The sequence below is a fragment of the Globicephala melas genome, chromosome 1 (assembly GCF_963455315.2).
Source record: "Globicephala melas chromosome 1, mGloMel1.2, whole genome shotgun sequence".
Taxonomy (NCBI): Eukaryota; Metazoa; Chordata; class Mammalia; order Artiodactyla; family Delphinidae; genus Globicephala; species Globicephala melas.
Window position 1 is genome coordinate 165,587,594 of NC_083314.1, and position 13,556 is coordinate 165,601,149.

Genomic DNA, 13,556 nt, shown 5'->3' on the forward strand with positions numbered 1-13,556 from the left:
CCCAAATACTATTTCCAAAAGCCAACACATCTCCAAACCCTAACCTGCTGCTCATCCCACATTCTCTGTTTTTTTTTAAGTAACTAATCAGCAAATATTTCTACCACATTTTTCAACTGTAACTTCCCCATTCCCACTATCTTGATACAGGCTCTGTCTTTCTCCCAACTATTGTAAAAGACTCTCATTTGGTATTTGAGTCACCTACACCTCTCTCTCCTCATTTAATAGATGACTTCAGGTAAGTTGCTAACCTGAGTTTCCATTTTCCTACCTATAAATATGGGATACTGCCTCCGGGAGTTGGTGTGGGGATTAAAGTAAAACTATGAAAGTACCTAACGAAGTCAGTGCTCAGTAAGTATTTCATCCTTCCCATCCTCTAAACTGTCACTCTACACTGACTATCCTCCCTTACAATCTAAAAACATAAGTACAGGATAAAAATCCAAAGCCCTTCTTATACCAGGCCCAACCAACCTCTCCAGCTTTATCACTTATTCTTTCCATATTAAACTTCTCATTTCACAAGACCCAGTTTTCTATCTGGCAAACTCCACATATCACACAGTGGTCCATGGGCTTTGGGACTAGAGAGAGACTGGCTTTGGGTGGAGTTCCAACGTATTTTCATTTATTGATACTAATGACTTAAAGACAAAAGTGAAATAACAAAGACATATGTCAGAACTTCACTGGCTTGTCAATTTGAGCAACTTCCTTGCTAAACTGGATAATAATTTTCAAATTCTGGAAGACTAATTCTTCAAATTTTGTTTCATTCAAAATATGTCAGGGATAGAGACATGACACACTTAAGTTTAATCTGCATTAAGGGAATTCCCTGAGTGGTTAGAACTCCACTCTTCCACTGGAGGGGGCACGGGCTCAATCCCTGGTCGGGTAACTAAGATCCCACATGCCTTGTGGTAAATCTATATTAATATTTTCTCCATCCCTTTAAGTCTAGACAATCAAGAAAAATCAAGTCCTGATTTGTATATAGCATTTGCCAATTTCCGTGGTGTCAATAACATGGCTGACCTCAAACTACCAGTGGAATACAGGAATACAGTGGGGCTGAGAAGACATGTGCAAAAGCACAACATTATATACTGATACAAACATAATAACTTTAAGAGTGATGAATTTAAATATTACAGTTTAATTGTAATCATAATGGTATTCTAAGTTTATGTAGTTTAACTGTAACATATTACTAACTGTAGTATACAACGTAATTCAATGTAAATAGAAAGGCATTTAAAACACCTTTTAATACAATGTATTTAATTTTTTTTTTGCGGTACGGGGGCCTCTCACTGTTGTGGCTTCTCCCGTTGCGAAGCACAGGCTCCAGACGCACAGGCTCAGCGGCCATGGCTCACGGGCCCAGCCGCTCCGCGGCATGTGGGATCTTCCCGGACCGGGGCACGAACCCGTGCCCCCTGCATCGGCAGGCAGACTCTCAACCACTGCGCCACCAGGGAAGCCCGTATTTAATTTTTAAGTTTATGCAATTCGACTGTGCTTAACAACTAGCTTGCTAAAATTCTTGAAAGCTAAACAACTGGCTCACAATTAGCTAGCTCTAGCACATTATTGGACTTGGACATTGAATTACCAACTCCACCACTTGTTAGCTATGAGACCTTGTATAAATAACCTCTTTGAGCCTGCTTCCTCATCTAAAATATGAGAATGATACATTACATGAGATAGCTAAACTTTTATGTATACCATGTGCCAAGCACTGTGCTATCATTTAAGTGCTGATTACCCAATTACTCATTCTATTTGATATAGATCAAATGTTCTTTCCCCCATGAAGACTTTCTTAATTTCCCCAAATTTATCACTTCTCCAGAAAGCCAAAATATTTCTTCATCCCTCTATTACAGCTCTTATCTCATATTTTATCCATTTTGTTGTCTACCTAGCAACACTATCTGGTCCTAAGCCAAAGATGGTGCCTTGTTTATCTGTTCTATCCTAGCAATTAACACAAACATCTGGGGGCTTCCCTGGTGGTCCGCCTGCCAATGCAGGAGACATGGGTTCAAGCCCTGGTCCGGGAAGATCCCACATGCCATGGAGCAACTAAGGCCCATGGGCCACAACTACTAAGCCTGTGCTCTAGAGCCTGCGAGCCACAACTACTGAGCCCGTAGGCCACAACTACTGAAGCCCACATGCCTAGAGCACGGGCTCCCAGCAAGAGAAGCCACCACAATGAGAAGCCTTCGCACCACAATGAAGAGTGGTAGCCCCCGCTCGCCACAACCAGAGAAAAGTCCATGTGCAGCAAAGAAGACCCAATGCAGCCAAAAATAAAATTAAATTTAAAAAAACCACAAAACATTTGTTGAAAGATGGATACAAACAAAGGACATGCTTCAAAGAGATCCAAATTCAGTATCACCTATTCTCTTTTGGTCCTCCTTTAACAAGGCTACAGAAAGGCATTTTATCCACAAAGCAAGGAAGGTGGTGAGTAATACAAATAGAATTCCCTCAATCCTACTGGCAGAAAAACAAGTAAATTTATCTGCAAGACAGAAGACAACATAGACGGCCTTAGAATTTTACAAAACGTTCAGGTTTGCCATCCTGATTAAAACAGGATGCCCACTCACTAGCTCTGAAGAAGCAATTTAAAACAGTGGTGGAGTGGAGTAATGTTAAATGGAAAGAACAATACTGCATGGTCATTTATTTCTTAAAGATTTAATAGTAAGAAAACAATATATTTGGCTAAAGTGATGTTTCTTTCTTCTGATTTTTGTATCACTAAAACTTGGATATTTTAAATTTTTTTCTGAAGTTGAAAATGGAGCCAAGATGATTACCTCAAACATTTATAAACAAGGGACTAAATGCCCAAATTAAAGGGTTAGGAGGAAAAAGATGGCTGTAAGGAAAAAAAAAAAACTTCCTTATATAAGAGAAATATTACTTATGCCAACACTATAGGAAAACTAGATTCTTTTTTTTTAAGGAAACATTTCTCAAGTAATCACTTCTATGTTCCTTTGCTAAGTCTTTATTACATTTTAGGTAATAATTTTTTTCATTAATACACAGTAAATATATTAATAACTACCCAAATACCTAATCTATACTACGATTCACTGAGAATCCACAAATCCTATCTGTCATCTATCTCCTTCTGTTCTCAAGTCCTTTCTTATGTTTTATATGTAATTAGTATTTAGGTCAGAAATTATAGAACACAAACAAAAATAAGGTCTTACTAAAAAGACCTGTTTTGTACCATCAATTCCTCTCCATGAACCTCAAATGTTATCTTGGGCCACCTAATCCTCTTTCACTCCTCGGTTTCTCTGATCTAAACTATCCCATGTGTGAATCTTCTCTACAATTTACCTAATAAAAGTTCTTTTAGTCTCTTCTTGAAACCCTCCTGTGACTAAGACTCCATTTTTAGAAAGTTCCCCCTTTACAAAAATCTCCCTCCCTATAACCTTTACCTATTGGTTCCAGTGCTGTCACTAGCATGAAAAATCATTTGATAACAGCTATCATATTCCCCCTTATAAATCATCTCTACTAAGCTAAACACTACGATGAGAAATAAGATAACATGTATAAAGCACAGTGCAGGAAGCAGTGAGCTATATATATATATATACAGTAATGATACCTATTATTATGAAGTACTGGTTCACCTTTACAAGTTTCCCATTGCCTTTCACTGAAGCTTACATCAAAGACCTCCGCCATCCTAACTCAAATTAGATCTTACTCCTCATTCTCTTAAACTCTAGTACTTTATTTTAAGCCAACTTTGTATCTCTCTCAGTAGATTCCTTCTATATCCAACTAACTGCATAAACATTTCATTTAACTCCCTTTTCCTAATCTAATCTCCAAAATTCCCTTCCTGGAAACCCATTCCACAAACTCCCATTAGACTTGTTCTTGAACTGTACAGGAATTCCTATTCCAACTTATTATTTCTACAGTGTTATTATCTATACAGATTTGGGCTGTTCTGAACCATGTTCACTCTTCTCAAAACACCTCTGGCTATCTTCTATACATCTTCCAAGGCTCAGCTCAGAGATCACTTCTTGCAGGATTCTTCTATGATCAATCAACCCACACCCCAAGTTGGGTTAGGCAATCTTCAAGCTTCCAAACTGGCACCTTGTGCATACCTTGAGAAAACACTTTTCATTTTGTATTGTTACTTGTCACTAATATAAGGCTCCCTGACAATACATTTGTGGTTTCTCTGTAGTGTCTAGCACACAGAAAAGTTGTTCCAAGAAAAGATAAATAGCTTCATCTCAATTCTTAAACACCGTAATAAATTTTCAGTATGTCCAAACACACTCCAAGTCACCATTTTTAGGTCTTCTGCCTGAAAATCAGAATAATCCTGAAGGTAAAGAAATGCTGAGTTCTTTTTCCCATCTTGCAAGATGGCGGGTGAAAAGGCTGAGAAGCCAGATACTAAGGAGGAAAAACCTGAAGCCAAGAAGGCTGATGCTGGTGGCAAGGTTAAAAAGGTGAAGCAGGTTAAGAAGGGGAAGCCCCAATGCAGCCAAAACCCTGTCCTGGTCAGAGGAATTGGCAGATATTCCCGATCGGCTATGTATTCCAGAAAGGCCTTGTACTAGAGGAAGTATTCAGCAGCTAAATCCAAGGTTGAAAAGAAAAAGAAGGTGAAGGTTCTTGCTATTGTCACAAAACCAGCTGGTGGTGACAAGAATAGTGGCACCTGGGTGGTTACACTTCACAAAATGCCTAGGTATTATCCTACTGAAGATGTGCCTCGAAAGCTGTTGAGTCACGGCAAAAAACCCTTCAGTAAGCATGTGAGAAAACTGCACGCTAGCATCACTCCTGGGACCATTCTGATTATCCTCATTGGGCGCCACAGAGCCAAGAGGGTCATTTTCCTGAAGCAGCTGAGCAGTGGCTTGCTACTTGTGACTGGGCCTCTGTCCCTCAATCAAGTTCCTCTGCGGAGAACACACCAGAAATTTGTCATTGCCACTTCCACCAAAACTGATATCAGTGGTGTGAAAATCCCAGAACATCTCACTGATGCTTACTTCAAGAAGAAACTGCGTAAGCCCAGGCACCAGGAAGGTGAGATCTTCGACACAGAGAGAAATACGAGATTACAGAGCAGCGGAAGGTTGATCAGAAAGCTGTGGACTGACAAATTCTGCGAAGAATCAAAGCTGTTCCTCAAAACAAAAACAAACAAACAAACAAAAAGCTGTTCCTCAACTCTAGGGTTACCTCCCCTCTGTGTTCACTCTTACAAACGGAATTTATCCTCACAAAGTAGTGTTCTAAACTTCTTACAAAGAACCTAATTAAATAATTCAGTCCAAAAAAAAAATCCTGCTATTCTCACTTAATAGCAATGAAATTTTTAAAAATATACACCTTAAGCTGTTGTCACTATAGTAATATTTACTCTAGATCTGTCTCTCCTCAATCTCCCCTTAGCTTTCCAGTTATTCAGAAAAATCTTTACCCAAGTGCCTGATTGAGTCTAATGTTGGGCTAGACATTAAGAGAATTACACAGCCCTTAGTCTCCCCTACTAGACTATCTTATTTTTACCTAGAGTTAAAAAGCTAGAAAGGTAAGACAAAACTAAACCAACTAGGGACTTCCCTGGTGGCACAGTGGATAGGACTCCGCACTCCTAATGCAGGGGGCCCGGGTTCAGGGAACTAGACCCACATGCATGCTGCAACTAAGAGTTCGCATGCCACAAATGAGGAGCCCACGTGTGGCAAACTAAGGAGCCCTGGAGCCACAACTAAGGAGCCTGCCTGCTGCAACTAAGACCGGGAACAACCAAATAAATAAATATTGTGGGGGGGGGGGAACTAAACCAACATTTTATGAGGTTTCTTTAAAAAAAAAAAAAAAATCACTATTGCAGGGAGTACCTCTCCCTTTATGCCCCACTATTCCAAAGTTGAGACAGAGAAAAAGATTAACTGACTGCCATCATCATCTTCTGAATAGCTGACAGTAATAACAACAAAAAAAAATTTTAAGAAAAAAGCTCATATGGCAATATATAGCACAGGCAGGACCTTCAAAAAGCATATATCCTGGGCTTCCCTGGTGGCGCAGTGGTTGAGAGTCTGCCTGCCAATGCAGGGGACACGGGTTCGTGCCCCGGTTCGGGAAGATCCCACATGCTGCACAGCGGCTGGGCCCGTGAGAAATGGCCGCTGAGCCTGCACGTCCGGAGCGTGTGCTCTGCAACTGGAGAGGCTACAACAGTGAGAGGCCCGAGTACCGCAAAAAAAAAAAAAAAAAAAAAAAGCATATATCCTTTGACACAGCACTTAAGGATAGGTATGAATCAATATTTATACCTTAGGATATTTACAACTGTTATTTTAGCTGGAAAAAAAAATTATAAAGAAGCTATTCAGTAACAGGGACTGGTAAATTACAATAAATTTTTGATAGAATACTATGAAGCCATCAAAAGTGATGTCACAGCTATATACACTAATATGCATAAGATAGATAACTAATAAGAACCTGCTGTATAAAAGAATAAATTAAATAAAATTTTTTTTAAAAAGTGATGTCACAGGGCTTCCCTGGTGGCTCAGCGGTTAAGAATCCACCTGCCAATGCAGGGGACACAGGTTTGAGCCCTGGTCTGGGAAGATCCCACATGCCGCGGAGCAACTAAGTCCGTGCACCACAACTACTGAGGCTGCGCTCTAGAGCCCGTGAGCCACAACTACTGAAGCCCACACACCTAGAAGCCCATGCTCCTCAACAAGAGAAGCCACTGCAATGAGAAGCCTGCACACGGCAAGGAAGAGTAGCCCCCGCTCGCCACAACCAGAGAAAAGCCCGCGCGCAGCAACACAGACCCAATGCAAACAAAAATAAAATAAATTTTTAAAAAGTGATGTCACAGAATAACAATTAGAGGAAAGTTCTAAATAAATGCAGAAAGCAGTTTACAAAATAGTATCTAAAGTATACAACGAAGTAAATGAAGTCACTAAAATTTGCTGGAAGTGTCAAGCCAGACAGATCCAAAATATCCAAGCCAGACAGATCTTGAAGGTTCTATGGTATTGAATTAGATCATGTGACAGAACAAGGCAAAAATGGCTGTAGTTCTGCTTCAGTGTGTTCTGCCAAGAAACATGCCCAATCACAGAACTTTAGAACAGCTGTGACATCATTTTCAGGATGAAGTTTTAAGTATTTCCCTACTGACTGAGTTTCCATTTGGCTGGAAGATTTTTTTCAATCTTGTAAATAATACCAAGGCACATATACAAACACCCCACTTAGGAGAGTCAATGCTTCAATGAGCTATCAGTCCCATTATCATGAAACTTGTTTTGTCTTGGAAGCCTAATTAAAAACTGGAAGAACAGTTTACAGTCAGTTATGTAAGGATGTTAAAGGGTAACAGTGGGCAACACAGGAGTAAGGCAATACTGACTGAAAGGGTAGCTGGGTTTGGAAGCAATCATAGGGACCTTCCTGAAACCCCAGCAAGCTCTTCTTAAAGAAAGTAAACTAAAAAGTAATCTGACACAAGTATAATTGAAGCTTTTAAGTTTTTACCTTTGGTGGTTTGTTCACCAGCCTCAGAACAATTAGGATACTCATTCATCAAAAGTCTTTACAGACAGTTTTAAGAGCCATTAGTTAGCTTAACAAAGACCCTAAACCTTGATTATTATTACACTCACTGAAAACACAAGGCTAGTCAATGAATCTTACACCTACTTATGAAGTTTTATCATTCACTGAACCACTCAAGTGAATACAGATATATACTTGATTAAAAGTGCACACAAATTAACAATCCTCAGACTTGCTACTTCACTTTTAAACACAAGCTTTCCCACTAGTTCTAACAAATACAAATTTATCTTAGCGGCTATGCTGCACATTCCAAAAAATACTCCTATCTTTGCCTTCCTGCTTTTAAATCACAAGATGTAGGACAGAACTTTGCAGATGAAAGTAAGCAGATTCTTAGTATGCAACAAATACTATGCATATTTCAAGTAGTTAAACCAAGCACCTGGATGCCCCCACACACGTTCATAATCTGCTATGCCACTACATGATGCCTAAAAGGCCACAGCCTCCTTCCTTGTTCCTCTAGAAACAGAAGCCTGTTAAGACATCTTTAGAGCCTTTCAGATGTTTGGCAAAAATAATCAAGTATCTTTTTTCTATAGATTCTGGAGGATTTTAAGTTAAACTGTTAAACTCTGGGAAAGGAAAGAGTTTAAAGAACTAAAAAGTACCAAGTTTTTTCTGACAGCCAACTTTCCAGTAACCTGGCTCTATCTCCCCAATACTTTCAGCATCACTGACAAGCATTCCTCTATTTCTTATCTGTCTGTACACACTGGAAGATAAAGAGTCAACCATCCTGGGCTTCCCTGGTGGCTCAGGGGTTAAGAATCCACCTGCCAATGGAAGGGACATGGGTTCGAGCCCTTGTCCGGGAAGATTCCACATGCTGCGGAGCAACTAAGCCCGTGCGCCACAACTACTGAGCCTGTGCCCTAGAGCCCGCACGCCTAGAGCCCATGCTCCACAACAAGAGAAGCCACTGCAATGAGAAGGCCGCTCACCGCAACTAGAGGAAGCCCGCAAGCAGCAACGAAGACACAATGCAGCCAAAAATAAAAGTCAATCATCCAGCTTTAGTTAGACAACTATGGACCTCTGATTCTGTGTTATGGAGGTCAAGAATCTACCAGAGCAAACTTACTTCTCTGAGCAGTCTTCCTCCCACTGCTCAAAGGAATAAGTCTTTATAAAGGCATAACAAGTGCCTCAGGTCCTAGATCAATTACGTAAGATCCCTATGAATTTATGACAAATTCAAGGAAAATGTATTTACATTAAGTCTGTTACGTTTTGTTTATTTTACATCTGAAGCTAACCACTCAGGATTCTATCATTAATATATACATATGTTTTAAAAACATTTTCTCCTTGCCATTATCTTTTCACCTACTTCCTATACTTCAGCATGTCTAACTTCTGGATAATATGATCTGCCCCAACCACTATTTTATCATTTTCTTATGGTCCTAGAGTTTACACTCAATACATGGGATCAAGCATTACCAACCCTTTCAAATAAATTCAACTCTTTACTTTGGAACTATTCCCTATCACTCTGTCCAAGATTCCCACTTGTTACAGAGGAAAAGAGAAAGTGAATCTTTAGGAATACAACCAAATGTTAAGAACAAGAAGCCAGCTCTTTTGGATGATCTGCTTTCCAAGTTTTATATAATTACCTTTTCTAATGGGAAAAAGATTTTGAAAAAAAAAAAAGTGATTAACCAGAACACTACAAAAGACAGAAGGAAGAAAGGTCTGAAAAACATCCTCTTAACACTACCAGTTGTCAGCAGGCAGGCAGAAATGTCAGGGCTTCGTGACACACCAACTCTTGAAAATAACTACAGTACCCCAGCAAGGCCAAAAGTTAATTCCGACAGAATTATCTTTTTCTCTGCCACATTACAGCCTCAATCTTCTCCTACTTTCATTTCTACGTTTCTATCACTTCAATTATTCCCTTTGTGTTTTTTTCAGACTCATTCTTCACCTCTTTCTGCATCATGTAAAGCCAGTTTCTCTAAGTTTGTTTCTGCTTTAACTTAAGCCCACATTTCTGTCCTCCACTAATGTTCCCATATTCTTTCACACTAAGGTTCAAATGATAAGACCAATTATCCTCCATTAAGGCTTGAACTGTTAAGTGATACTTGTGTTATTTACAAAGCTTTTATTAATGGCTCAGTGTAATACTTCTCCTGTTCTCTCTAGTTCCTTCTCCTTCCTTTAAAGTCTTAAGAAGGGTAAGCTGGTTACCTTTTTAACACTTTCTTCTTCCTCTTGGCGTTTCTCATAGTGTGAGAAGTCATCAAAAATGGAAGTGGTGTGCTTGTAGCTGGCTATGATTTTCAACACCTGCTTAGCCTTTTCCAGAGGCACTTCCTGAGTGTCCCTGGAGTTGGTCACTGGTTTATTCTCGTTGTTCTCTAGGCGAATGTGTCGCAACTGGCTATTGGGAACGTCCTTCACAAAAATCCACCTGACATCAAAACGACCCTTCCATTTGTCCTGGGACCACACACCTGCACATGTGTTGTAGTCCACAGCAGATTTCATTTCTGCAACGCCACAGAAGTGTCCACTGCCGTTGACACTGAAAAGTAAGTAAACGGGGCCCTTCCCGTTCATGGAGCGATAAGCAGCATCCAGTCTCTTGTTACCATGCTCTGTGCTGCACCAGATATTATACTTAATGGAACGGTGGATATCGTCCTCAGAGTAGCTCTTAATGATGAAAACCCGGCCATGTTTCAGATTCCAGTCAAAATCCTTGGGGTTATAGTTATTAATGGACCGCAGCTTCTCCAACACTGGGTGAGGTTCTGAAGGAGTAGATCCAGATCCAGCCTGAGACTGTCCTACTCCATTACCATCCACCCCATTATGACCGAACCCACTGCCACGGTTCCGAGGTGCTACCCAGCGGGTTGGCTGAGCTGCCTGTTGCTGCACTGAGAGCTGGGCAGGCTGTGGTGGTGGTGGGGGCAATGGCTGTGTCTGTTGCCCTACTGATGCCTGAGCCGCTGGTGGGCTACTGTTAGCCTGCTGACCTACAGGCTGGGGAGACCCCTGGGTTGGCTGCTGACCTATGTTCTGAACCAAAGCCTGTGAGGGAGTTTTTGCCACAGGACCCTTGTTATCCCAAGTTCCAATATCCATGTTATGTTTTATTGGAGGTGGTGGAAGACTTGACCCTGCAATGCCATTCTTGGTCTTCAACTTGGGTTGCTGTTTTGCAGGCTTGCTAGCAATATCAGCCCAAGACGCTGGTTTTGGAGGAGCAATGGTAGCTGGAGGCAAACTATTGGAAGCCACGATGTTACTAGTAATGGACCCGCTACCAACAGCAGAGCCTACAACTTTTGGAACATTGCTTGCAACTTCTGTGCTACCCAACTTCAGGGCTGCCATCCCCTGGTCTATAGTATTCATGCCAGGAGCCTTATTGAGGGTCTCACTGGCAAAAGCTGACTGTCCATCAATCATGGCTCCACCTAAGGAGCTAGGTGCATAAGCATAATTGCTACTATATCCAGAGCTCTGAGTAGACTGTCCCTGAGAACTGTTATTTCCCCAAGCTGAGAAGTCAATCCCACTGGGAAAGAAATTAAAACCATGCTGACCAAGAAATGGAGTGCTACCCAGGGCTCCTGGTTGTCCGAACATTGCATCTGGTAGGAAGTGAGGCTCTCCGTTGCTCAGCTGTCCATAAGAAGTTAGATAGGGCATGGCTGTGTCACCCCCAGTAGACCAAGCAGCTTCACCCAAAGAATAGGAGAAGCCAATGGAGGGACTGTAGTAACTGGGTAAGTAGGAATCTGACATGGCAGTATATGCATTATTCTGTGGAAGAAGAAAAAAGGGTTAATTAAAACTAAACACAAAAATATATAAAACGACCAGAACATTTCCTCTCCCAATTATTCACACAATTCAAATATTTCAGTCATTGCCATAAAAAAGGAGAGTGACCTTTTCAGATGGTCTCTTCCCATAAACTTGCTATTTTTATAGACTTAGATAATATTTTGGTTTAATAATTGAACTGCTTAAACATTTAAAATTAAACTGACATACAGTGAATACCAGCCTTACCTTTTAGTGCTACAATTCAGAAAAGGGAAAACCCGTCATCTCACTAAGTTTAAGTCTTCCTCTATAGATGTACTGAGATGATGCCTTCATTAAAACCACTATCTCTGGACTGAAGGAGTGGGAATATTGGCAGAAAGAAAAAGTATTCACAAGAGTTTCCTATTAAAACTTACTATATAATAGATAAAACAAAAATAACTGGAAATTTCAAGTTCTACCCCAAAAATCTGTGCAGCCATTCCTCAACCATAAACCAAAAATCAAGGTTCAGTACACCTACTCTATAGTAAAGCCTCCTGGCAAACCATCTGGGAACATCAAGAGATGCCACTATTTAATTATAACCTGGAAAGAAAATGCACAGTGGCTTCCAGTGGATTCAAAACCAAAAAAAATGTTGCTACCTGTTTTGCTTCACCTATAAAAGTTAAGGCCGTAAGCTAAAATGCACACCTAACTTTTTCATTAAAAACAGGAATATAATTCTAAAGACAGTACAGTCCACATCTTTATAAAAGGAATCATCCTTCAGAACGACAACCAGAAATAAAGTTATACTCAACTAGTCTTCACATTAGAAGATAGATTACATTGCAGAAACATTCTTACTTTCATTTATGCTGACAGTTCTTTTTCATAAATCCTAGTAACTCACAAAGTACTCCCTTAAATAAGAAGCCAGAGATATATAGAATTGGTTTCTATAGATATAGACTCAGCTCAACTCAAAAATAGACTACTTTAACTTCAAAACAGCTCTGGTATCTAAGAATCCACTAACTAGTCAATAGGGAGTTTTGTTCGTAAGAGACTTGGATGACCATAACTATGTCAGGCCTTAAGTTTGTATTACCAAAGCCAACAGTACTTCTTCCTAGCCACTAAAACACATCTCCTGAAGATTAAATATTTCAACTAATATAGTTTGATAAAATGGTGGTGCTTCTCTCTGCCAATTCTAAATTTTCTTTTAAAAACCTAACTCTTTCACATATACTCTCAAGTTTAAGAGAAGTCTATTTCTCGAAGACAGTGTTATAATTTTAACAGCCCCAAATCCATTATGAATAAGAAATTCAGACCACCCTTAATAGATTAAGCCTGAAGAATTATTCCAATATAAGGTGATGAAAAACTGGTTAAACTAATAAGAATCTGCTGAATAAAAAAGTAAATAAAATTCAAAAATTAAAATAAAAAACTGGTTAAAAAGTAGATGAAACAGCCTTGACAGACTACAGAGAGTCTCAGATTATGTCTATTCAACCAAAATTTATATTTCCCCCCAAATTTTTCAAAAATATTTAAGCTTTAACTTACTTAAATAAAAAACAAACTCCCCCACAAATTTTTCAAAAATATTCAAGCTTTAGCTTACTTAACAAATAAAAAACAAACACATTTAATATCACAGGTTATGCCACTATAGAGCTAAATGCCTACACCTGAACTGGCAGGTTCCCACATGCCCCTGAGCTCAAAAATCTGAATTACACAATGTTTCACAAGAACTACCTAGAATTATGTTTCCAAATGCTCCCACTCTCCTTGTTATAATGATTATGTAAGCAAACTACCTCAAGAGCAAGAACCCATTAATAGTTCATTCCTCCACTTCCTTCCCTACTTTTCCTGATTAACTGGTTGTCTTCTGCAAAAACTTTTTTCCAATCACTTGCTTAAGCGGTTTCTACACTTTCAATTCAGAAAATTCTACACAAGGGATCAAAAAGTTTTATGTAAGCATTAGGCCCAAACATGCGCACGCACTGTCAAGTTATTCAAGACTGTTATGAATATCATACACCATCTGTTCAGAATTT

The 13,556-nt window shown here is 39.7% G+C and overlaps 1 protein-coding gene and 1 pseudogene across 1 annotated transcript in view; one reads left to right on the forward strand and one right to left on the reverse strand.

Annotated features, from left to right (window-relative positions):
• The window catches only part of YTHDF2 (YTH N6-methyladenosine RNA binding protein F2), a 31,519-nt gene that overhangs the window by 15,678 nt on the left and 2,285 nt on the right, over positions 1 to 13,556 (reverse strand). The window contains exon 4 of the mRNA XM_030872083.3: positions 9,895 to 11,481. Within this exon, the coding sequence (XP_030727943.1) occupies positions 9,895 to 11,481 (1,587 nt within the window). The remainder of the gene's footprint in view (positions 1 to 9,894; positions 11,482 to 13,556) is intronic.
• LOC115861415 (large ribosomal subunit protein eL6 pseudogene) lies at positions 4,442 to 5,975 on the forward strand (annotated as a pseudogene).